Raw genomic sequence first — 24,944 nt, 5'->3', positions numbered from 1 at the left:
TCAGGTGTGTGTCATCCTAAAACAGACAGTGTTAGTGTTGAAGATTTTAGTTTTGTTGCTTTTTTTTTTCTTTCCAAGGTCCAAATCTACAATAACCCTCACACACACCACATAAGTACAAATGCACTTTTCACAAATTCATGTTTTTCGTGACCCTAACACACACACAAACAAAGTTTGGATGAAGTTTGCATGTTCGGTTGTTCAGGGTAATGCTGTTCGAGTGAGCATCGAGTCTCTGAGTTTGGAAGAGCAGATCATTGAACAATAACAGACTATTTTAGACAAATGTCAATTATATTTACTGAGGGTTGTAATAATTCTAATCACTTCACTTCTGTGGGATTGGCATTAGGTATGATTTGCCATGAGATTGGCAGCAGCAGCAGCGATCAAGGTAAGATTTTGTCCTTTTTCACAGTGTTTTCTATTTCTGTTTATCTCTTCAAATAGGGCAGAACAGTTTGTTATTTAACAGGACAGGTGTAACAGGCCACTATAGGAATGAGCCTTTTTTGATGTGATAACATTTTTTTTATATAACTTTCCTGTGTTATATTCTCCTGGCAATAAATACGAAAGAAAAGAAGTGACCAGAAGTTTATCATCCCAGAGTGTGTGCTGATGAATGTGCAGCTTGTCATGCAAGAGCAAACCGGCCAGATGAACAACCAGAGAAAACAGAGCAAGTGTGTGGAGGCAAAAAGAAAGCATAAGAAAGCATAATTTTAGAAAATCTGACTGCACTGAATAAAAAACTGAAGTTGTTTGAATATTGTAAATGCCCAGAGATTCTGACCAATGACATCTAAGCCACATCCTCATCAGATGTTTCTGACCTCATCCCACACTTGTTCTTTGTCAATCAAATTAAAAGCAAGTAACATAATAATCACTGAATGTAGTTTTCTTAGGGGTGCTCCGATTAACCTGCTACCGATCACTATTGGCCAATAATCGGCATTCACTCAATAAACCACATGTTCAATAAACAAAAAAATAAAATTCTATCCAGTGATGAAGTGTTTCCTGTTTTGTCCTAACAGCTGGGATTCGCACACAACGTGTCCACGTCCGCTAATGTCTGCAACCTAATGACTCATTTGAACAGATTCATTTTAATGAATAGTTAAAAAAACGGTGCAAGATAGCGTTTCCCAAATGCAAAGTAAGCCTAAGTTGATCATAAATCCATAGTAACCAATGGAGCTATGATAAACTTAGGCTTGTGAAACGCTACCCTGCCCAACACTGAACTCATGAGACGTCACTGTCTGAATCGATAACAAATCATTTACTCAGAACACCTCTGAAATGAGAACACATGTAAGGAACCCATAGCTGGAGACGGAGTTGAATCCATAATCCAGAGATTGTTTATTGACAAAAACAAACTTAGAATTAATAATACAAGACGGCAGGCAAACGACGTAGTCAAAGTCCAGGCAAGGTTCAAAAACACAGCAAGGCAAGCATGCAACAGGCCAAATCCAAAACAGTAGACAAAAGGGTAAATCCAAAAACAGGCTAAATGGTCAAGACACATGGAATAGACGGAGATCAGAATAAAGGCTTGGTAAGGCAGAGTTAACATGCAATACGTCGCAAGGTACTCAGAGAAGCACATGGCTTATAAGGCTACAAACAGGAAGTAGGAATACAAACAGGAAGAACCGCTAAAACTCAGGTGACGGCTCCCTCTGCTGTAGGGATGAACTGTGCATGGGCTGAACTGTTACAGATTTCCCCCCTCTAGGAACACCTCTAGGTGTTCTTCTCCTGGGCCGTCCCCTTGGTCTGGGTGCCGGTCGATCTGGATGATCCCGGTGGAAGTCACTGATGAGTGAGGGGTCTAGAATGTCTGAGGCTGCTACCCAGGATCTCTCTTCAGGACCATATCCCTCCCAATCCACGAGGTAATGTAAACGATTAGCCCTCCTACGGGAATCTAGGATCTCCCGGACAAGATAGGCAGGAGAACCCTCGATCACCAATGGTGGAGGCAGCGTAGATTCAGTGGTTACACTCTCCGGTGCAGGGTGTGCAGGTTTCAGGAGGGACACATGGAAGGAAGGAGATATACGATAATCAGCAGGAAGCTCTAGTCTAGGTCACTGGGTTGATTTGTCTTAGTATCTTAAAAGGACCTACGTACCTTGGACTGAGCTTCCTGCTTGGTAGTCTCAGACGTAGATCCCTCGTCAAAAGCCATACCATCTGGCCAGGTTGGTAATTAGGATGGGGACGTCTTCTGCGGTCTGCCTGAAACTTCTGTCTCCTAATGGCTCGTTGTAGCCGGACATGGGCGCTGTCCCATACCCTCTCACTCCTCTTAATCCAGTCATCCACCGCTGGCACCTCTGAAGGTTCTCCTGACCAAGGGAATAGTGGTGGTTGGTAACCCAGAACACACTGAAAAGGGGTTAGTCCTGTGGACGTGTGTAAGGGAGTTCTGGGCATATTCAGCCCATGGCAGGAAAGTGCTCCATTGGTGCTGTTCACGACTACAATAGGAGCGTAAATAGCGTCCAATTTCCTGGTTTACTCTCTCCACTTGACCATTAGCCTGAGGGTGATAGCCAGAGGTTAAGCTGACATTGATATTTAACTGATGACAAAAAGCTTTCCATACCCGTGATGTGAACTGTGGCCCCCGGTCTGTGACAATGTCATCGGGGATCCCATACACCCTGAAAACCTGGTTAAACAGGGCCTCAGCAGTCTCCATAGCTGTAGGTAGACCCTTCATGGGGATCAAATGACATGACTTAGAAAAACGATCAACTATGACACAGATGGCAGTGAAACCATTGGAATTAGGAAGGTCTGTGATGAAGTCTATTGCTAGGTTTGACCATGGCCGTTGTGGGATGGGCAGAGGTTCTAAGAGCCCTGCGGGGAGTTGACGGGGAGTTCTAACTTGGGCACAGACATGGCAGGCATTCACATAATTAGTCACATCTTGGAGCAGAGTGGGCCACCAGAAAGAGTTACGTACCAACGCAGCCGTTCTTTGAATTCCTGGGTGACCAGAGCTTGGAGAAGTGTGTACCCACTGTAAGACCCTTGGTCTAAGATCTTGGGGTACATACTGCCTATTGGGAGGACATTCCAATGGTGGGGGTTCATCTTGTTGTCCACGATGGATCTCCTCCATAATGTCCCAACGAATGGGCACAATGATGACCGACTGTGGCAGAATGGGTTCTGGGTGGGGCGATGAATGAACAGGATCATATCTTCGTGACAAGGCATCTGCTTTACCATTCTTGCTGCCTGGGCGATAAGTAACAGTGAAATTAAATCGGGTGAAAAAGAGTGCCCACCTGGCCTGTCGTGGATTCATTCTCTTTGCTTTCTTAATATATTCCAAGTTCCTGTGGTCGGTAATGACTTGAAACGGGTACCTGGCTCCCTCCAACCAGTGCCTCCATTCCTCGAGGGCAGATTTGATGGACAGCAGTTCCTTGTTACCTACATCATAATTAAATTCTGCAGAGGTGAGTTTTCTAGAGAAAAAGGCACATGGGTGGAGTTTACCTGGAGAACCATGGCGCTGAGAGAGGACGGCTCCGATGCCACGGTCTGAAGCATCCACCTCAACTATGAATGGGAGGTCTGGGTCTGGGTGTTTCAGAATGGGAGCAGTGGTGAAGCTAGACTTGAGTTTCTTAAAAGCATCTTGTGCATTCTCGGGCCAAGTCAACTTCCTTGGTTTTCCTCTGAGTAAAGCAGTGAGAGGGGCTGCAATTGTGCTGTAGTTCCTTATGAACCGCCTGTAAAAATTTGCAAACCCAAGAAACCTTTGTAGTTCCTTTACTGATGTAGGGGCTGGCCACCCCGTGACTGCATTAATCTTGGAATCATCCATCTCAACTCCCTTGGGACTAATGTGATAACCTAAGAAGGTTGTGGTGGTGGTGTGAAACTCACATTTCTCTGCCTTCACATACAGCTGATGGTGAAGCAGACGGTTGAGTACAGTCTTGACTTGTTGAATATGCTCCTCTCTGGTCCTTGAGTAAACAAGAATATCATCAATGTAAACAATTACACAGCTATTGAGAAGATCTCTGAAAATTTCATTGACAAATGACTGAAATACTGAAGGTGAATTGGCTAGGCCATAGGGCATGACCAAGTACTCATAGTGCCCCCTAGTGGTGATAAATGCAGTTTTCCACTCATCTCCTTCTCTGATACGCACCAAGTTGTAGGCACTTCTGAGGTCCAGCTTAGTAAAAATCTTGGCTTCTCTTAGTTGTTCTAGGGCAGATGGGACCAGTGGCAGGGGATAGCTGTACTTAACTGTGATGGCATTCAGACCCCTGTAGTCTATACATGGCCGGAGTCCACCATCTTTCTTTTCAACAAAGAAAAATCCAGCTGCAGCAGGAGACGTAGAGGGACGGATAAAACCTGATGCTAGTGCCTCTTCAATGTAAGCCTCCATAGCTTGTGTTTCAGGGAGAGATAGTGGATAAACCTTGCTTCTAGGGGGAGAAGAGTTGGGTAACAAATCAATGCCACAGTCCGAAGGTCTGTGAGGTGGTAATTTAGTGGCCTTGTCCTTGCTAAATACCTCAATGAATTCAGAATATTCCTTAGGGATGTGAGTGGGGATGTTAGTCAGGGGGCTCTCCACAGTCGTGGTTAGGCAAGGTGCTATAAACTCTGTGGCTAGGCAATGCTCCTGACAGAATGAAGACCACTGCAGCAACTCTCCTCTTCTCCAGGAGATCAGTGGGTCATGGAGTAACAGCCAAGGGTAACCTAGTATAATGGGGTGGCAGGGAGATGTGATGACAGAGTGTTATGGTTTCAACATGGAACAGTCATACTTGGATCTGGATAGGGATGGTCTTCTGGGTTATCTGCCCTGTGCCTATGGGTGCATTATCGACTGCAGTGATTCTGATGGGAGGATTACATGGTAGTGTAGGGATATTGAACTTGGTGATTGTCTGATGATGAATAAGGTTCAAGGCAGCTCCTGAATCCACTAGTGCTGTAACATACGATTGGTTATCTTCAGTTAAAATGGTCACAGGAAGAGTGAAGTTTTGACCAGAAACTGTGTCGAATGTGATGCTCACCCTTCTAGAGGATCCAGCTGGATGTTTGGCCTTATCTGGACAGGCGTTACAAAGATGTCCAGGTTGGCCACAGTAGAAGCATAGTCCCTCATCTCGTCTGCGCTGGCGTTCCTCCTCGGGAACCCTGGCACGTCCTATTTGCATAGGTTCATCCGAGTCGGCTGACAATGAAACAGGAGATGAGATGGTAACAGGGACAGGCCTGGGTGCACTGGATCGAGGACGATTGCGCATGAGATTGTCAATCTTAATGGTCAGGGTAATGTACTCAGACAAAGATAATGATTCATCCTTGGTAGCTACCTCAGCTTGCAGGGTGGGGTTTAAACCTTCACGGAACACTGATTTTAGGGAAACATCATTCCAACCACTCTGTGCAGCTAAAGTACGAAATTGCACTGCATAATCAGCTGCACATAATTTTCCCTGGCGTAGATGTAATAACTGTACAGAAATGTCTCTTCCCCCTGCAGGGTATTCAAAAACTTCCTTAATTTGTTGCGAGAAATAAGTGAAGGACTTCTGAACTCGTTCATCATTATCCCACAATGCCGTGGCCCACTCTAGCACCTTAGCAGTAAGCAGGCTCATCATAAATGCACAGTTGGTTGATTCTTGATTGAAGGTGTCAGGTTGGTGAGAAAAATAAATTGAACATTGTCTCAGAAACCCCTTGCATTTGTCAGCAGACCCATCAAACTTCTCTGGCTGTGCCAGTCTTACCGTGTCAGGGCGAGGAGAAGGCATTGACTGGATATAACGTGTCAGATGTTCATTAGCAGCTCGGAGACTCACAAGTTGCTCCTGAAATTCCTGTAGCACATCACCTTGATAAGCAATCCTTGCTCTGAGCTGTAAAACCTCCGCTGGATTCCGGTCAGGCGACGTATTCTGTAAGGAACCCATAGCTGGAGACGGAGTTGAATCCATAATGCAGAGATTGTTTATTGACAAAAACAAACTTAGAATTAATAATACAAGACGGCAGGCAAACGACGTAGTCAAAGTCCAGGCAAGGTTAAAAAAAAACAGCAAGGCAAGCAGGCAACAGGCCAAATCCAAAACAGTAGACAAAAGGGTAAATCCAAAAACAGGCTAAATGGTCAAGACACATGGAATAGACGGAGATCAGAATAAAGGCTTGGTAAGGCAGAGTTAACATGCAATACGTCGCAAGGTACTCAGAGAAGCACATGGCTTATAAGGCTACAAACAGGAAGTAGGAATACAAACAGGAAGAACCGCTAAAACTCAGGTGACGGCTCCCTCTGCTGGAGGGATGAACTGTGCATGGGCTGAACTGTTACAACACAAGTGTGCTTACCCTTTTTAGCAAGATTTAGCCTTAATAATCCACAGTATTTTCAGGTTATTTAAATGACAATGTGTAGTAAATTAGGCCTATTTATAAAATCAGTTAGTTTAGACTGGAGTGAGGTGAAACCAGAACAAAGCTAGTTGTTGTTAGCTAGGTGCATTTAATTGTATATAGTAGAAAATTAGACTATTAGTTAAATGTTTTAATGCTACTTTTTAATATTGATTATTAAGTATTAATATATGTACCAAAATAATTATCAGGTCTAGCAAAGAAGCATCTTTTCTTACAAAGCTATGATTTTTTTGCAAAGAGGGCAAGAAAGGATTACAGTTAGAGTGGCAGGTAATTTATTGTCAGTATTGGGCTCGCAGATCACATGGGTAGGGTACTTTTTACAGTTTGTGCCAATGACCATGTCTGACAGCCATCACTGAAAACCATTTTTTACCCAGGAAAAACCCTGTCATGCTGACGACGCAAAAATTCATGCACCTGTTGTGAAGGGTCACATGCTTGCAGCGGTTCCATCTCAATCTCTGTTGGCGCGTATAAAATAATTATAATATTATAAATGCAAGATACACTTCCTACATCTTAAAAGATCACATAACTTTTTACAAATCAGTCATTTGAGAACTTTCTGTGAGAAGTGAATTCACAGGCAGCGTGTCAAAATGGTCACACTTGCGGGTCAGAATCGCATCGATTTGCACATCTTAAGATTTGCCAGTTTAAACATTCAAGTGTTTTTAAAACATTTAGCACTCCAAGACACTCAGGCACACACATAAGGCCGCCTCAAAAACACCTCAATGGTCAAAATGCACTTAACTGGTCAAATACACAACAGGGTGAGAAACCACTGCAAACGATTCACTGCATGAGTTAACTGTCTGAATGAATCAAAATGAATCGCAAACAATTTCAGCCTAAAGGCGGTTTCACAACACGCGTATACACAGGGATGTGCAGCAGCACACAAACATTTTTAAATATTAAAAATAAAAGGATTCCTCTATGGAGAGGCATTCTACGGGTTTTTAAAGGGAATGGGAGATGACACTCTGGTTTATTGCACGTTACACCCAAAACACGTGAAATAAACACGCCCATGACTCACGCCATGAAACACGCCCATGACTCATTAAGAGAATAGGGACAACACTTTTCAGACCATTCGCCTGGCATGCCGACCATTTTTTTCTTCATTAAACAAAAAAAAAAGAGGATTCAGAGTGCCCTAAGTGCACCTAGCTAGAGCCCCTCCCACACTGCATTAAACTGTTTATTCAAAGCAATGAAATAACATGTCTGTCTGTACAAAAAAGTGTATAACATTTCATTTAAAGTTTATAAATCATATATAATTTTGTAAATTGCCTAAACAATTATGAACAAAACAGCATCATGAATTTATGCAGAGCTTAATACAAAGAGCCAAAGTGTCAATCACACAGAGTACTTTGTGTTTAAAAACATGAGAAAAATACTTTTATTAAACTTCTTTTAACTTTACATGACTTTTTAAACATGCAGCTCTCTTGAGACAAGAGTGCAGTTATCAAAGATGTCCATCTAGTGCTTGTTTACATAGAAAACAATGGAAAAGCAGTGCAAAAAATGCATTCTGATGCAACCTAGATCTTCTCTGCATTGAGCTTCTCTATTTCTGCAATGCACAGCAGTGCCATATCTAGTGGGTTCAACTGGAAAGGCTAAGAAAAACATTAAAACATACATCATTGCATCTTGTGCACCACTGATAAGGCTGCCTGGCACACACCTAAAATTCGAATGCACCTATTGTAGAGTCCAATGTGGATTTTTATTATATATTTCCCATTGTAATCAATTGTCTAAGTTGATACTAGTAATAAAAAAAAACATATTAATAGTATGCATAATTTTTTTTTTTTTTAAAAAAGGTAATATTTGCAAAAGTTCTAAATGTATTGTATCTTAGTATATAATATAGATTTATGCTGTATAATATTAAATAAAATGTCTAATACTACCATTCAGGGCAACACTCCAATGGGTCGAACAATAATGGCTGGTCAGGTAAGACTGTTAAACTGTCTGACATAAAGGAGTATGTATGCTAGAGTGTGATAAGAAGAAAGATAGACATTAAATTATGCAGTGTGCACAGCCCTGGATTTGATAATTATATTCAATTATGTGTCATGGTCTCCTAAGATTGTTTCCCTCCTGTTGATCCTGAAGAGACATGTAGAAATGTTGCATATGTCAATCATACATGCAGAGGTAAGTGTGACTCAAGATTTATAAACTACCTTTCAGTTTTACACCCATTAAAGTTTGATTTCAATATCTAAATTTAGTACAACATGTAAACTGACAGAATTTCTTTAGTGAAAAATCATTATTAGGTATTTGTCAATTTATATGTCATTGGTAAATGTCAACTATGATGAATAAGCATCTAAATATTATAATGCTGAAACTACGACGTTCATAGATTTATAAATAAGTAACACCTGATAAATGAAATCACTTTCAATTATTTCACAATGAAATGAAATCTATCCCTTGTTTATTTCTGTTGAAGAGGAAGAAAGCGCATACATTTTGAGTTTAAATAACAATACATGGACGTGTGTGATCTGCAATAAGAGTCAAAACGGTGATGCATCTGAAGGGAATAAAAATGGGCATCCTAAACCACATGACAAAACATATAATATAATTATAGCTGATTTAGAAGACAAGGATGGAGTTGTTGATCCCTCAAAAGCATCGTAAGTATGCGGTTGGCAGTGACTTCAAATAACTCCATTACAGAATACCAAGTGATTAAACTGGTTTTGCAGGGACGTCTTAGAGGATTTGGATAATCTAATGGAGCAGATGAAAAATAACAACACAAAGGATGCAGGGCTTGTCATAGGGAAGTCTATTGGTGTTCTCCAAATACAAGACAACACCACAGAAACCAAAGACATATGCTACGCTTCATATAAGGACATTATCAACGTAAGGCCTGAAAAAGATTAGTGTCACCTAGGCTAGGATTCTTCATTAATCAAAGTTAATTCTTCTTGTCACAGGTTGTTGATTGTCAAAGTGTCCCGAATAAAAAGTTTTCCTGGTCTGTAAAGATTTCCAAGGAGGCCTTTAGTAAATCACGTTTGGAAAACAATGGAAATGCATTTCTTGGACTTCTACGGTTCAATAATATGGGAAACAAGGTAAAAATGTAAAAATTCTTTCTTTGAGCATTTTAAGGAATGTTTAAGGGATAATTCACCCAAAAATTAAAATTCTGTCATAATTATACTCTGTTATATTCATTATAAGTAGAATTTTTGTAATGTATTTACACAGCTCTTTTCCATCGTGACAAATATATGTGTAATGTGTATAATGTATAATGTGATGTCCAATGAAAATATATAACAGCATATGAGACATTTTTTTCAGTTAACTATTCTTTTAACCAAAGCAATCTATTGTATTCACACTTTTCTGTTTGATTTGCTTCATGTATGTTTTCTGATTTATAATCAAACTAAAAATCAGAGTGTTTTGAACAATGAGGTTTATGGAGTAACGATGAGAGCCAATATCTCCAACCTTACCGACAATATAGAAATGTCCTTTACACAAAACGATCTGGTAATGAAGTTTTTTTATTATTATTATTATTATTATTATAATAATGACCAGACACTATGAAAGCAAAATAAAAATTAAACATTTTCTTACAGGTCGGCGAGCCATCCTGCGGTTCTTGGGAGGGAAAAGGTAAATTCATTTATGTCTGTTTTGATCAGTTCCAGTCAACAAACCTAAAGCAGTGTTTCCCATACATTAACTAGACTGTGGCGGCTCGCCACATTCTAATTTGTCCCACCACAGTCTCAAAATTAAAAGGTAAATTAGGCCTGTCATGATATTTAAATATCCAATTGATAATTGCGCTCTTTTATACGGCAAAAATCGGTTTCATAGAGCAAAAAAATAGACTAGCTTCAATTAAGTATTCGTGCACTATATTCAAAGTCATCTAAAGGCATTCCATAGCTTCATGTGAGGGACAGAAAACTATGTACATCATTAAATTTAATTCAAGGAAACTCGTCTTCCCTCCGCTGCAGCTATCAATCATTCTCTGTTCAGCACTCAAACAGCGCGTCGTGTTTGGTAACAACAGTCAGCACAGTAAAACTCTCCAATATGATATATTCTCAGCTTGGATGACGTCGGGGTGATAAACGATCTCTCAGATTCAATGCGTTTCCCGACTATTTGGATTTTAACATTGCCTATTTTGCTAAAAAAAAACGGACTCTTGTCGATTTTGTTATGATATGGTGGTGTAGAGATGAGGCAGATACGGATTTCCACAATAATAGCGTATTTTAATGAACACAGGCGAGGAGAAACCAACATACACAGTAACTAACATTCAAGACGGACGAGGAGTGAAGGGAGTGAGTGCAATATAAAGGGAGTGCTAACAATAGAGTCCAGGTGCAGGTGATAAGTGATGATGAGGAACTGACGAGGGAAGTGAGTGCAGGTGTGGAGAACAGGAGGATTCTGGGAAATGGAGTCCAGGGAAACAAGGGATCTGTAACAGTACCTCCCCCTCCTGGTAGGCGTGCGCCCTGGAGACCTCAAACCGGAGCAGGGGGATGAGTAGACTGGAGTGGAGGTCTCCAGGGCAGGTCCAAAAACCATGGCGGGTCAGGAGCCGAAGGCGACCATGGCGGGTCAGGTGCGGCGGGCAGCCATGGCGGGTCAGGTGCAGCGGGCCGACATGCAGCGGGTAGACATGGCGGGTCAGGTGCAGCGGGCAGACATGGCGGGTCAGGTGCAGCGGGCCGCCATGGTGGGTCAGGAGCTGAAGTGCTCATGCCGTCAAGCCCAGTCGGCGCAGAAGGTCCGGCGGGAGATGGCGGAACAAAAGGCTCTGCCGACCAAAGCGCAGCCGGGACTCCAGAAGGCCGCAGTAGAAGCAGTAGGACAGCCAACAAAAAGAACACCGGGGGGAGTGAGGAAGCCAACTGAAACTGAGGGACGGAGTGACGGAGCGGAGACGGTGGAGTGTAGTCCAGAGGGAAGGGCAGGCTGACGAGTGCACAAGGTGTGAGTGGAGGCAGGATGGATACTGGTGACGCTGGTGGACTGATGGGTAACGGTGGAGCAGAGGGAGGTTGGAGCCGGGGTGTAGGTAATCGCCCAGAGGTCCGAGGTGGAGATCTGGGCGAGGGGGCTTGAGGTGGAGGTTCCGTGTAAACATAACAGGATGGAGGTGGGAGAGGGAGGCAGGGAGGGAAAACAGTCTTTGGGCTGGAGGGTTCAGACACACAGTTCATAGGAGCAACTGGCTTGGCGGCGGAGACTGGAGAACTTGGCTCGGCGGCGGAGACTGGAGAACTTGGCTCGGCGGCGGAGACTGGAGAACTTGGCTCGGCGGCGGAGACTGGAGAACTTGGCTCGGCGGCGGAGACTGGAGAACTTGGCTCGGCGGCGGAGACTGGAGAACTTGGCTCGGCGGCGGAGACTGGAGAACTTGGCTCGGCGGCGGAGACTGGAGAACTTGGCTCGGCGGCGGAGACTGGAGAACTTGGCTCGGCGGCGGAGACTGGAGAACTTGGCTCGGCGGCGGAGTCTGGAGAACTTGGCTCGGCGGCGGAGACTGGAGAACTTGGCTCGGCGGCGGAGACTGGAGAACTTGGCTCGGCGGCGGAGACTGGAGAACTTGGCTCGGCGGCGGAGACTGGAGAACTTGGCTCGGCGGCGGAGACTGGAGAACTTGGCTCGGCGGCGGAGACTGGAGATACTTGCTCGGCGGAGACTGGAGATACTTGCTCGGCGGAGACTGGAGATACTTGCTCGGCGGAGACTGGAGATACTTGCTCGGCGGAGACTGGAGAAACCTGCTCGGCGGAGACTGGAGAAACCTGCTCGGCGGAGACTGGAGAACTTTGCTCGGCGGAGACTGGAGAACTTTGCTCGGCGGAGACTGGAGAACTTTGCTCGGCGGAGACTGGAGAACTTTGCTCGGCGGAGACTGGAGAACTTTGCTCGGCGGAGACTGGAGAACTTTGCTCGGCGGAGACTGGAGAACTTTGCTCGGCGGAGACTGGAGAACTTTGCTCGGCGGAGACTGGAGAACTTTGCTCGGCGGAGACTGGAGAACTTTGCTCGGCGGAGACTGGAGAACTTTGCTCGGCGGAGACTGGGGTTGAGGGCCATTTCATCCCCTCAAATACAATTAAAATCCCCACAGGCACTGAAGCTGGCTCTGTGGGGACTGGAGCGGGCTCTGTGGGGACTGGAGCGGGCTCTGTGGGGACTGGAGCGGGCTCTGTGGGGACTGGAGCGGGCTCTGTGGGGACTGGAGCGGGCTCTGGAGACACTGGAGCGGGCTCTGGAGACACTGGAGCGGGCTCTGGAGACACTGGAGCGGGCTCTGGAGACACTGGAGCGGGCTCTGGAGATACTGGAGCGGCTTTCTTCCTCCTCCTCCGCTTACTGGGCCCAGTAGAGGAATATGGGTCCAGCATGGGGCAGGCAGGGAGTTCGCTGGAAAGGTGTGCGGAGGAAGCCGGAGATTGACTGACTGGCCCGGCCAACCGTGTTTCTGGATGGACTGGACGACAACACTTATCCTGAACCCTATCCACGAAGAATTTGGAGCCATTTAACCACAAAATTAAATTGATAGTTTCGCTTAAGGAGAAACAAAAAACAGGTTCATCAAAACGGATAGTGTCGTCATCCAATCCATCCAAAAACAGGGAGATCAAAACTGCTTCAGGCCAGTCAGACAAATAAGCAAGCTCCACGAACTCCTCCACATACCTCTCCAGCGAACGTCCTACCTGCAGGAGCCCGATAAGGTGATCGCTGGCTGTCAGGGTGAGAGGCGTTGGAGGAGCTGGATCCAGGGAGCTGGGAAAAGTCTCCATTTTTGTTCCTGTGAAAATCCAACGTCTTTGGTCCGTCTTTCTGTTATGATATGGTGGTGTAGAGATGAGGCAGATACGGATTTCCACAATAATAGCGTATTTTAATGAACACAGGCGAGGAGAAACCAACATACACAGTAACTAACATTCAAGACGGATGAGGAGTGAAGGGAGTGAGTGCAATATAAAGGGAGTGCTAACAATAGAGTCCAGGTGCAGGTGATAAGTGATGATGAGGAACTGACGAGGGAAGTGAGTGCAGGTGTGGAGAACAGGAGGATTCTGGGAAATGGAGTCCAGGGAAACAAGGGATCTGTAACAGATTTCCTTAGTGGCTTGTTTATAGCTGAAGCCAAAATGAGTCCACACTTCAGCTCTGTATACCGTGGGAGCGGAATAATTCTATCGTCTTGTGAGCTGGGTTTGCCAATGCTAACACCAACGATGCACGCACTTTCAGCTTGTGCTTCTCCGGCTCTGCGTCAGTTTACGCTCTTATACAGTCTGTGGTTTAAATTGAACACAAAGCCATGAGTCTTGGATGTAAATAAATAAATATATAAATATCGATACAGTGTTTTTGAGAATCGACACAGTATAACATAATATTCACAAGTATTGATATTTTCTTCCACCCCTACTAGTTTTTATTTATGATCAGCTTATGATTATATATTTTTATTCATTTGTTATTTTTCTCTATAATGAAGTTTAACAAATGAAAGAGTGACCATTAGTTCCACAAATACAGATGAATAGATACAGGCCCCCACTAATTATTCTAGAAATAAATTAATTCAACAAAGGTAACCTACATATTTTGAACAGTTTAAATGTATCATGTGTCAGAATCAGAAAGAGCTTTATTGCCAGGTATGTTGTTTACACATACTAGGAATTTGTTTTAGTGACAGAAGCTTCTCAGTGCAACAGAGTAACAGCGACAAGACAAGACACATAATAAAAAGAATAAAATAATAATATACATATTTACAAGACAAAAGCAAAAAACAATATATAATATAGACAATTTTTATGTACAGTTATGTGTGCACATTTTAAATATAAATAAGTGTTTTAAGTGTTTGTCAAGTGTTCATGAGATGGATTGCTTGAGGGAAGAAGCTCTTCCCGTCTTTCTGGTGCTCAGGGCTCTGTAGCGTTGAACGGATGGCAACAGTTCAAAGAGGGAGTGTGCTGGATGTGAGGGGTCCAGAGTGATCTTCTTTGCCCTTTTCCTCACTCTGGATAAGTACAGTTCTTGGAGAGTGGGGAGGGTTGTGCCAACGATTCGCTCAGCAGACCGGACTACCCTCTGTAGTCTTCTGAGGTCAGATTTGGTAGCTGAGTTGAACCAGATGGTAATTGAAGTGCAGAGGATGGATTTGATGATGGCAGAGTAAAACTGTTTCAGCAGCTCCTGTGGCAGGTTGAACTTCCTCAGCTAGCGAAGGAAGTACAACCTCTGCTGGGCCTTTTTTACAATGGATTCATTGTGGTTGTCCCACTTCAGGTCCTGGGAGATGGTGGTGCCCAGGAACCTGAATGACTCCACTGCAGTCACAGTGCTGTTCATGATGGTGAGTGGGGGAAGAGCAGGGGGGTTTCTCCTGAAGTCCACGGTCATCTCCACTGTCTTGAGCTCCAGGCTGTTAAGACTGCACCAGACAGCCAGCTGTTCAACCTCCAGTCTGTAAGCAGACTCGTCACTGTCCTGGATGAGGCCGATCAGTGTGGTGTCATCCGCAAACTTCAGGAGCTTGACAGAGGGGTCTTTAGAGGTGCAGTCGTTGGTGTAAAGGGAGAAGAGCAGTGGGGAGAAAACACAGCCCTGAGGGGCGCCGGTGCTGATGGTGAGGGTGCTGGATGAGAATTTTTCCAGCCTCACTAGCTGCTGCCTGTCTGTCAGGAAGCTGGAGATCCACTGACAGACAGAGGTGGGCACGGAGAGCTGAGTTAGTTTGGGATGGAGGAGTGATGGGATGATGGTGTTAAAAGCAGAGCTGAAGTCCACAAACAGGATCCTCACATAAGTCCCTGGTCTGTCCAGATGCTGGAGAAAAAAATGCAGTCCCATATTGACTGCATCATCCACAGACCTGTTTGCTCGGTAAGCAAACTGCAGGGGGTCCAGTAAGGGTCTTCATGGCCACAGACGTTAGAGCCACAGGTCTGTAGTCATTTAGTCCAGTAATTTTGGGTTTCTTTGGGACAGGGATGATGGTGGTGCGTTTGAAGCATGAGGGGACTTCGCACAGCTCCAGTGATCTGTTGAAGATCTGTGTGAAGATGGGGGCCAGCTGGTCAGCGCAGGTATTCAGACAGGCTGGTGAAACGCTGTCTGGGCCTGGTGCCTTTCTTCTCTTGTTCTTTCTGAAGACCTGGCGCACGTCATCTTCACTGAACTGAAGTGGAGGAGTGGGGGAGAGGGGGGTTGTTGAAGGTGTGAATGGTGATTTTTCAAACCTGCAATAAAACCCATTCAGATCGTCTGCCAGTTGTTGATTCTCCACAGAGCTGGGGGATGGTGTCTTGTAGTTGGCGATGTCTTTCAGATCTTTCCACACTGAAGCCGTGTCATTAAAAGAGAACTGATTCCGAAGCTTATCGGAATAATTCCTCTTTGCCACTCTGATCTCCTTTTCCAGTGTGTATTTGGCCTGTTTGTACAAGACTCTGTCCCCTTTTCTGCGAGCATCTTCTTTGGCCTGACGGAGCTGGCTGAGTTTTGCAGTGAACCAGGGTTTGTCATTGTTGTAAGTTAGATGAGTCCTGGTAGGAATGCACAAATCCTCACAGAAACTGATATATGATGTAACAGCAGCTTCAAAAACACTCCAATCAGTCCATTCGAAACAGGCTTGTAAAGCCCGCTCTGTTTCGGTGGTCCATCTCTTTACAGTCTTTGCTACAGGTTTAGCTGATTTCAGTTTCTGCTTGTAGGTTGGTATGAGATGAACTAAACAGTGATCAGAGAGCCCCAAAGCTGCCCGTGGGACAGACTCATATGCATACTTTATTGCTGTGTAACAGTGATCCAGCGTATTACTGTCTCTGGTGGGACAGGTAACATGCTGTCTGTATTTGGGCAGTTCACGTGAGAGAATCGCTTTATTAAAGTCCACGAGAATGATTAAAACAGAGTCCGGGTGTTGTTGCTCGCTCTCTGTTATCATATCAGCGAGTATCTGTAAAGCTGAGCTCACGTGCACTTGCGGAGGAATGTAGACACTCACCAGAATGAACGAGCAAAACTCCCGTGGCGAATAGAACGGTTTGCAGTTAATGAAGAGTGTTTCAAGATCTGGACAGTACATTTTCTTTAACACAGTTACATCGGAACACCACCTTTCATTGATGTAAAAGCACGTCCCGCCGCCGCACGATTTCCCCGTTGATTCTGTGTCGCGATCTGATCTAAACAGCCGAAAGCCCGGCAGAGTTCTAAAATTCCTTATTTGTCCGAGAGAGCAGGAGTTCGTCCGTTTTGTTGGGAAGAGAGTGGAGATTCGCCAGATGGATGCTTGGCAGCGGCGTTCTTAATCCGCGCTGTCTGAGCTTCACGAGGGCGCCGGCGCGTTTTCCCCATCTGCGTGTCCTGAAGCGTCTAAACAGCGCTGCCACTCCGCCGACTACAACATTCACCAAAACGTCTGAATAATCGAAATCTGGTAAAAGTTGTTCGGCTTGAATGTTCAGCAGTTCATCCCTGGTAAAACTGATGGTGTTTGAAAAACAAAAAACAGGAAAAACTAACAAAAACAATACAAACACTGAAGAGCTAAGCACTGTGGCTGCCATGCGTGGCGCCATTTTGTTGTAAAAAAAATTTAGCCAACAATATGTTGTGTACGTGACTAATAAATTTTTTTTTTAAATTTACTTAATTTTTTAATTAGCTGAAAATTGAGAGAACAAATTTCTTCATTGATCTACTCACTTAAATTTTTCAGAATGCACCAGATTTATGCATTCAAATTTTAATTTTTCTCTGGGGGGCCATGCCCATGGACCCAACCAAGAGGGACCAATGTCCACCCACCACAGTCTCACAAAATCCTGTGGGAACATTGCTAATGTATTTTATATAATTCATTTAATTCCTAACTGTCTTTCTTTGAAGGAACTCTTACATGGTCGACATCTGGCTGTGAGACAGTAAAAAACGACAATACATTCACAAAGTGCTCGTGTTCACATCTGACGTTCTTTGCAGTGCTGATGGTGAGAAGCTTCTCAGAGTTTTCTTAAAAGACCCCATGAAAACAAACTATCAATCGGATCAATCAGTCTATTAGTTCACATATATCTCTGATCTCTCAGTCTCCTTTAGTTGATAATGGAAACAATACAGCGCCATATGTGAAATCATTGAGCTTCATCACTTCTATCGGCTGTGGCATCTCCATGTTTTTTCTGTCCGTCACTCTGTTCATGCATTTCCTGTTAAGGTAGAGTATCTTAAAGTTTAATATCTTGACACTTTAAAGGGATAGTTCACCCAACAATGAAAATTATCCCATAATTTACTCACCCTCAAGCCATTCTAGGTGTATATGACTTTCTTCTTTCAGCCAAACACAATCAGAGTGTAGTAAAGGTTAGCTGATACGGGAAGGAGGAGGCGGGAACCAGTGAACTTCAAACACAACTTTAATATAATTGTCAAATAAACAAACAACTAAAGAAAGTAAAATGCCGCAAGTTCCTCACGGACAACTGCCGTTAGGGTTTAAATTAAAATCCAGGCCTGGTCCTCTCTCATCCTTCACTGACATCGCTCCTTCTTTTATGCTTCCGGAGCTCTTCCATGAGAGATACGAGACCGGTGCAATGCACAGTTCCCTCACAGCTCTCGCCCCGCCCTACTCGTCACTCGTCTAATGGGAGTGAATGGTGCCATTTCTTTAAGCCCCAAACGAAGAAATATATACAGCTCCAGGGAGTTAAAGGATTAGTCCTCTTTCAAATGAAAATTTCTCCAAGCTTTACTCACCATCAAGCCATCCTAGGTGTATATGACTTTCTTCTTTCTGATGAACACAATTGGAGATAAATTAATAAATATCCTGATGCAGCCGAGCTTTATAATGGCAGTGAGCGGGACCAACGAGTATGAGCTGAAGAAAGTGCTTCCATCCACATCCTTCTATCATAAAGTGTACTCCACACAGCTCTGGGGGGTTAATAAAGGCCTTCTGAAGCAAAACGACGCGTTTGTGTAAAAAATAAATAAATACATATTTAACAAAGAGGTAAAATATCTAGCTTCCGCCAGACCGCCTTCCGTATTCAAATTATGAATAAAGTGTGAACTTGCGTCGCATCAGTAACACTTTTTCTGTAAGTTGAATAGGGCATGGGTAGGACAAGAGTTTTACACTTTCTTTGTATCTCCAATACAGAAAGCAGTCTGGCGGAAGCTAGATATTTCACTTCATAACTTGTTAAATATGGATTTTTTTAAACAAATGCATCGCTTCGCTTCAGAAGGCCTTTATTAACCCCCCGGAGCCGTGTGGAGTACGTTTATGATTGATGGATGTGGATGGATGCACTTTCTTCAGCTCATATTCGTTGGTATTGTTCACTGCCATTATACAGCTCAGATGCATCAGGATATTTATTAATATTTCTCTGATTGTGTTCATCAGAAACAAGAAAGTCATATACACCTAGGTTGGCTTGAAGGTGAGTAAATCTTGGGCTCATTTTCATTTGAAAGTGAAGTAATCCTTTAATAGAGGCCTTCTAAAGTGAAGCAATGCATTTTTGTAAGAAAAATATCCATAATTATAAAAACTTTGCTGTAATCAATAGCTTTCGGTAATGCCCGTCCACTCGTTCATGAGAGATTTGAGTTCCGGCGTATGACGTAGGAGTAACATAAGCTTAGGTGAGAGTAGACACCTCTTGCAGTTCTCCAACATTTCTCTTTAAAAATTCTCATTCTAAGAACGGTGTTTTGTTTTTCTCTATCCTCTGCACTTCTGCGTTCATTAATACATCTTGCGTTGGGTCAGAGGTCACTATTCGACCAGAACTAGACTCGTGTACAGCCATTACCGGAAGCCAGTTATTATAGTTTATAAAAGTTGTGAATATGGATATCTATCTTACAAAAATCCATTGCTTCGCTTCAGAAGGCCTTTATTGACCCCGTGGAGCCGTATGGATTACTTTTATGATGGATGGGTGCAATTTTTTGGGCTTCAAAAAAAAAATTCAATGGCATTATAAAGCTTGGAAGAGCCAGAATATTTTTGTAATATAACTCAAATTGTGTTAGACTAAAAGAAGATCATATACCTGGGATGGCTTGATGGTGAGTAAATCATGAAATAATTCTCATTTTTGGGTGAATTATCCCTTTAAGTTCTTTGACCAATTCACCCTTCACCAGGAGTTTGATTAACAGGTGATCTGACCAATTATAACACAGAATACATTATTTTGTCCGACAAACAAAGCAGACAGGAGAGTTAGTAGATTAATGTTGGTGGACTTGAACTTGAAAAATGGTGTGTACTGACGTCTTTCCGTAGTTGAGACAACATTACTTCTTATGTTCATTCATGTTTGAGGCTATAACTAGTAGGAAGAGATGATCAGTTCATGTGCAGCTTGAACTGAGGCGCTACAGCGATCGGTCACGACACAAAGAGTACAGTATTTATTATTTAAATTTCTTTTTAAAAACAAAAAAGACAAAACTTGAAAGCTGAGACTTTGTTTATCAAAAGTAACCTGCTCTGTCTTGTCTGTCGACGCATTGTCAGTGTTCTCTTTGCTCCGCGATGTATTTTTCACTGCGTGAGAACATGATGTGTGGCATGAGCGCACCATGGCTTGTCAAACGTAGCTACAGTAACTAAGGGTAAATCTTTGCGAAGGGTCAATTGTGTTTGTTCATCTTTTGGATAAAAGCGTCTGCTAAATTCGTAAATGCATGTTACAAATTGTTTTTATATTTGAACAGGAAAGCCAAATCAAATCAGGCCACGAAGATCTTGATCAACATGTTTGTGGCTTTGTTTCTCCTGAATTTATCCTTTTTGTCAAACGAGAGCGTCGCCAACACAGAAGTCAATTCTGCGTGTGTCTTCATAGCGCTGCTCATGCATTACTCCATGCTGACTACATTCACCTGGTTCTTCATTCAAGCTCTTCATATGTACTTATGGCTCATCAGAAAGAACATCACCATCACAAACTACATGAGGAAGATCACCGTGTTCGGCTGGAGTGAGTTATGAACAAAACACCTGTTATAATTTATTTTATTTCAAGTAATGAAAATGCTTCTTTTAATGTTTTTGGTTTCAGTGAACCACATAACCCTGATCTCCATGTTTTCAGCACTTCCATCTCCTATAGTTGTAGCTGTTGTTTCTGTAGGAGGATATAAAGTATTGATTATAAACACAACGTCTGGAAAAACAGCACAAATGTAAGTTGCTCTGATGTCACAAATGCATGAATTAATGAAGATGATGAGCATAGACAACAGAGAACAAATTAAATTCAGCGCTTTTATTTCCCACATGTGCTCATTCATGGCTGTATTATTTTAATCATTCAAAGTTACATCTTTATTTGGACAGGACATGACAGATTATCTTACGTGACTCTGTGAGCTTGTCTCTATAACTAGCTACATTTCAGGCATTTATGTAACATCTAATTTGTGCATTAATGGCTGTTATGTTAAATAAAGTTTACTAATTACAGCAAAGCAGGTAAGAATACCTGACCTGTGCACGCCGTTGTCTCGTCTCCCCTCAGATGCGCTGTAAGGACAATCTTGCGCACAATTCTCAAAACCTCAAAATTCTCAAAACGGCGTTTATCGGTAAATCTGATATTACAAAACCGATATCCAATTATGGTAAAATGCTTAAATATGGGGGGAAATATCAGTAAATCGATATATCGGTCGATCTCAACTCTAAACCCCACCTTTCTGAGTGCTGTGCTCTGCTGTGATTGGTCAGATGGCCCAGTCTGTTGTGATTGGTCAGAAACCCAACCCTCATTATCATATCTGAATTTCATCACTTGATATACAGTGATACAGTAAACTGTTACTGTTTGTATCAATCTCATCAAAGTGGATTTGCTTTGGCAGCACAAAACAGCGTCTTCTTGACATGAACAACACAAACCAAACTCTTCCAGTCTCAGATACAACTATAGTGATTGAGAGTGGGGCAAAGAGACGCTGTTTGCCAACAATGGGCTGGAATTATGCAAATTAGTTACAAACTTATATAGGTTCAGCAGGAAGTGAGACTGGAATTACTGATGACTCGTTTCAGGCAGTTCAGAATCACTTTATTTTAGAAGACAAAAAACATTTATCTTTGATCTTTGCAGATTTTTTGCATTACTTTGCAAACTTTGCAGATCTCTTGCATTAACAAACAGCTTTATTACACACTACATGAAAAGTAATATCCCAAAAAAGCCTAATAGTGACACTTTAAGTGCCTTCTTAATTATATTTCACCCTCTTCTAATTATAGGTGCTGGATTACAGATCCATTAATTCACTACATAGTGAACATCGGCTACTACACCTTTGTCTTCATCTTCACGACAGGAATCTTCATTATGATCGTCACTAAGATTGTCCAAGCCCGACACATAAGAGCGCCTGATAGCAAGAGAAAGACGTTCAGAAAGCAGCTCATGATGGTGTTGAGTTTGTTCCTGCTCTTCGGCCTGACGTGGGCTGTGGCATTCTTCAGTTATGGAGCGATGCTCATTCCCTCATATTACATCTTCACTGTGCTGAACTCGTTTCAGGGTGAGAAACAAAGACAAATTCTACTTTTCCAAAAGATTTCAGCAAATTATTAGAAATTCATTCAAGATTTTTAATTGTTTTTGTTTTATTTAATTAATTTTAATGGGAGTTAGAATTAGCAGAAATAATTGTCTCTGATATTTTCCCCAGGGTTTTTCCTCTTCCTGTATTACTACTACATTCACAATGACATCGAAGGTCATTTCTCTGATGATCCAGAAGTGTCCGACTCCACCACAACCATCATTCAATCCAGAAATAAAGCTGTGGAAAATGTTTATAACGAGCAGAAGACAGAAAACCATGTTCTCTCATAGACAGCTGATAAGTCAACAGTACAGTGTCTGAATAGTAGTCATGTTTAATACGCTGTACAGTTTAATATGCATGTTCAATAATAATCTGTGTTTAATATGCTGTATGGTCAGGGGATATAACTCATAATGGGATTATAAGTGGAATCATTCACTAAACAAAAAGTTAATTTAACATGTACATGAACATCATGTCACCTTTATCATCACTGGAAGATACTTTAAAATTTCTCATATTGTAGGTTTAGGGTAACTGTAATCTAGTTATGAAATATATTGTTTGACTGACTTTTGAACATTTAAATTGTGCAGTGAACATTTCTTAAATGTAGCTATTAGTTGAAAAGATGTCAAGTAGAGAGGGTTTTGTTTCAAATAATTATGCATTATGTTTTCTGCTAGACTCTTATACTTTAAGCCATATTTCTGTTAAACAAAAATTACAATGTTTCTTATATACAGTGCATTAATGATAATTTTTACTATTGCTCTCATAACAGCATGAATTTGTGCATTATATTCAATATCTTGATTTAGTCTTTCTACACATAAATATATTAATAGTTATGTTTCTTATTGCAGGTTTGTTTACAGTAATGTATTTGATATGCATTTATGATAGAGTAATATATGCTTGTGTAACACTAGAGGGCGCTGTGAGATTGTAACTCATAATTGAGTCTGAGGCTGGAGTTGGAGATGTGAATGAGATAATTGAACACAGACTCTGTGCAACACAAGTAGTTGTAGTTAAAGCCACCTATTGACTCAATATTTGTGAATCACAGTGACTAATAAACTTCCTCTATCCAGTTGAATGAGTTGAGCATTTCACCTGTTGATTTCAGATTTATTGGCTTTGATGTTGTGGATGTTTTGTTTTTATGTTCACTTAGAAACACAAATAACTTGCCATGTTTTTGACACTTCCAGTAAAACTCGTGCTGCTAATAAATGCTGTTCCCTTTCAGTCGGTCACGTTCGACGTACGTCAGTAGTGACCGACGAATTGGGATATCGCTTAGAGAGCCCTATCATCTTCGTGTAAACTAAAACAAGCCAATGGAATTGGCGTGCGATATTTGCATAATGCGCACCGCCCCCGACAGGTGTATATAAATAGGAAGCAGATGCAATCGCACTCTGTCTTTCGCTTCGGAGCCATTCAGTGGTGTCCTGTTTTAGAAGACTCCTTTCTTCGTTTGTTTTATTCTAAAACATTGCCTCAGAAGAGGATTTACAGCGAGCTTTCAGTGCTGGTGAAAGGGCATGTTCAGCGAGGTCGCGAATCTCCGAGGAGCTGAGCTATAAGCTCAAAAACTGCTGTTTTCACAGCAACACAAAGAGTGTGTGCGTGTGTAGCGATTTGGGCCGGTTCCTCGGTGTGTCAGGGAGTGGTGTACCTGACACATCGCGTCGCTCCCTGGGTGCTTCAGCACGAGTGAGTTGACTTCCCCTTCTAAAAGAGCTTTACAGACGAACCCTGACAGTATGTCATTTCGTCTGTGCGTTAATGGGTGCGGTCGTTCCCTGGTCCCTGCTGATGGGCACAATTGTTGCATCTCGTGTTTGGGCATTCTGCACGCTGAAGCAGCTTTTGTGGATGGTTCATGTTCCCATTGCGGGAACATGACTATCGCGATGCTGAGGTCGAGACTCTCCTTCCTGAAGTCTCAGGAAGCGGGGGTCCCCTCTCCTATGCCGCGTACGACCGTTTTTTCCAGCCCCGGGAACCGGAATGACGGTACGGCGCTGTATAGGAAGGGTGACCAGAGGATTACGGTCAGAGCTTCCCCGCCGAGCGGAAACGCTCCTCGGGCCCCTGCCGCCTCATCAGCACCGCAACCCATCGTGCCACCGTTGGTTTCCGCTGGGCCCTCTACGGACTGTCCAGCCGTTACCTTTGGTGTGCTGGCGGCGGATCGGATGTCGATCGCTGCATCGGAAGGTGAGCCTGAGTCCTCGGGGGAGGATTCGGACGCGCTGCCGCCCGGGACGGTAGCGTTGCCTGAGTCGGATCCCGAGCTCACGGCTGTGCTCTCCCGGGCCGCCTTGTGCGTCGGGCTTGAGTGGAACCCTCCACCCTGTCCCGGCCCATCTCGGTTGGACGATTGGTACTTGGCGGGGGGTCGCGCTGGTCAAATCCAGCGTCCCGCCCCAATGCCTTTCTTCCCGGAAGTACACGATGAGGTGACCAGGTCTTGGCAAGCTCCGCATGGGGCTCGTACAGGGCCTGGTCCCTCGTCCGACTTCACCTCCCTGGACGGCGGGCTAGCCAGGGGGTACGCGAAGATCCCGCCAGTCGAGCGGTCTGTTGCGACGCAATTGTGTCCAACGGCCGCTGGCTGGCGCGGTGAGCCGCGTCTCCCGTCCCAGGCCTGTGAATTCTCAGCCGGTCTGACTGAGAAAGCTTACAGTGCCTGTGGGCAGGCTGCCTCTGCCCTGCACGCGATGGCCCTT

At 43.4% G+C, this 24,944-nt stretch overlaps 1 protein-coding gene across 1 annotated transcript; it reads left to right on the top strand.

The window, feature by feature from the left end:
• The first annotated feature begins 363 nt into the window (after positions 1-363).
• LOC137006307 (adhesion G-protein coupled receptor G2-like) lies at positions 364-22,487 on the top strand. The gene is made up of 14 exons (XM_067366940.1): positions 364-397; positions 8,440-8,478; positions 8,617-8,685; positions 8,990-9,179; positions 9,252-9,414; positions 9,489-9,629; positions 9,961-10,056; positions 10,149-10,185; positions 17,485-17,585; positions 17,685-17,812; positions 20,341-20,606; positions 20,688-20,811; positions 21,887-22,170; positions 22,321-22,487. The coding sequence occupies exons 5-14, from the start codon at positions 9,280-9,282 to the stop codon at positions 22,485-22,487; spliced, it is 1,479 nt and encodes a 492-aa protein (XP_067223041.1). The 5' UTR covers positions 364-397; positions 8,440-8,478; positions 8,617-8,685; positions 8,990-9,179; positions 9,252-9,279.
• Positions 22,488-24,944: the final 2,457 nt, after the last annotated feature.

The sequence above is a fragment of the Chanodichthys erythropterus genome, chromosome 18 (assembly GCF_024489055.1).
Source record: "Chanodichthys erythropterus isolate Z2021 chromosome 18, ASM2448905v1, whole genome shotgun sequence".
NCBI classification, from domain to species: domain Eukaryota; kingdom Metazoa; phylum Chordata; class Actinopteri; order Cypriniformes; family Xenocyprididae; genus Chanodichthys; species Chanodichthys erythropterus.
This window is presented reverse-complemented; position numbering and strand designations above follow the sequence as displayed.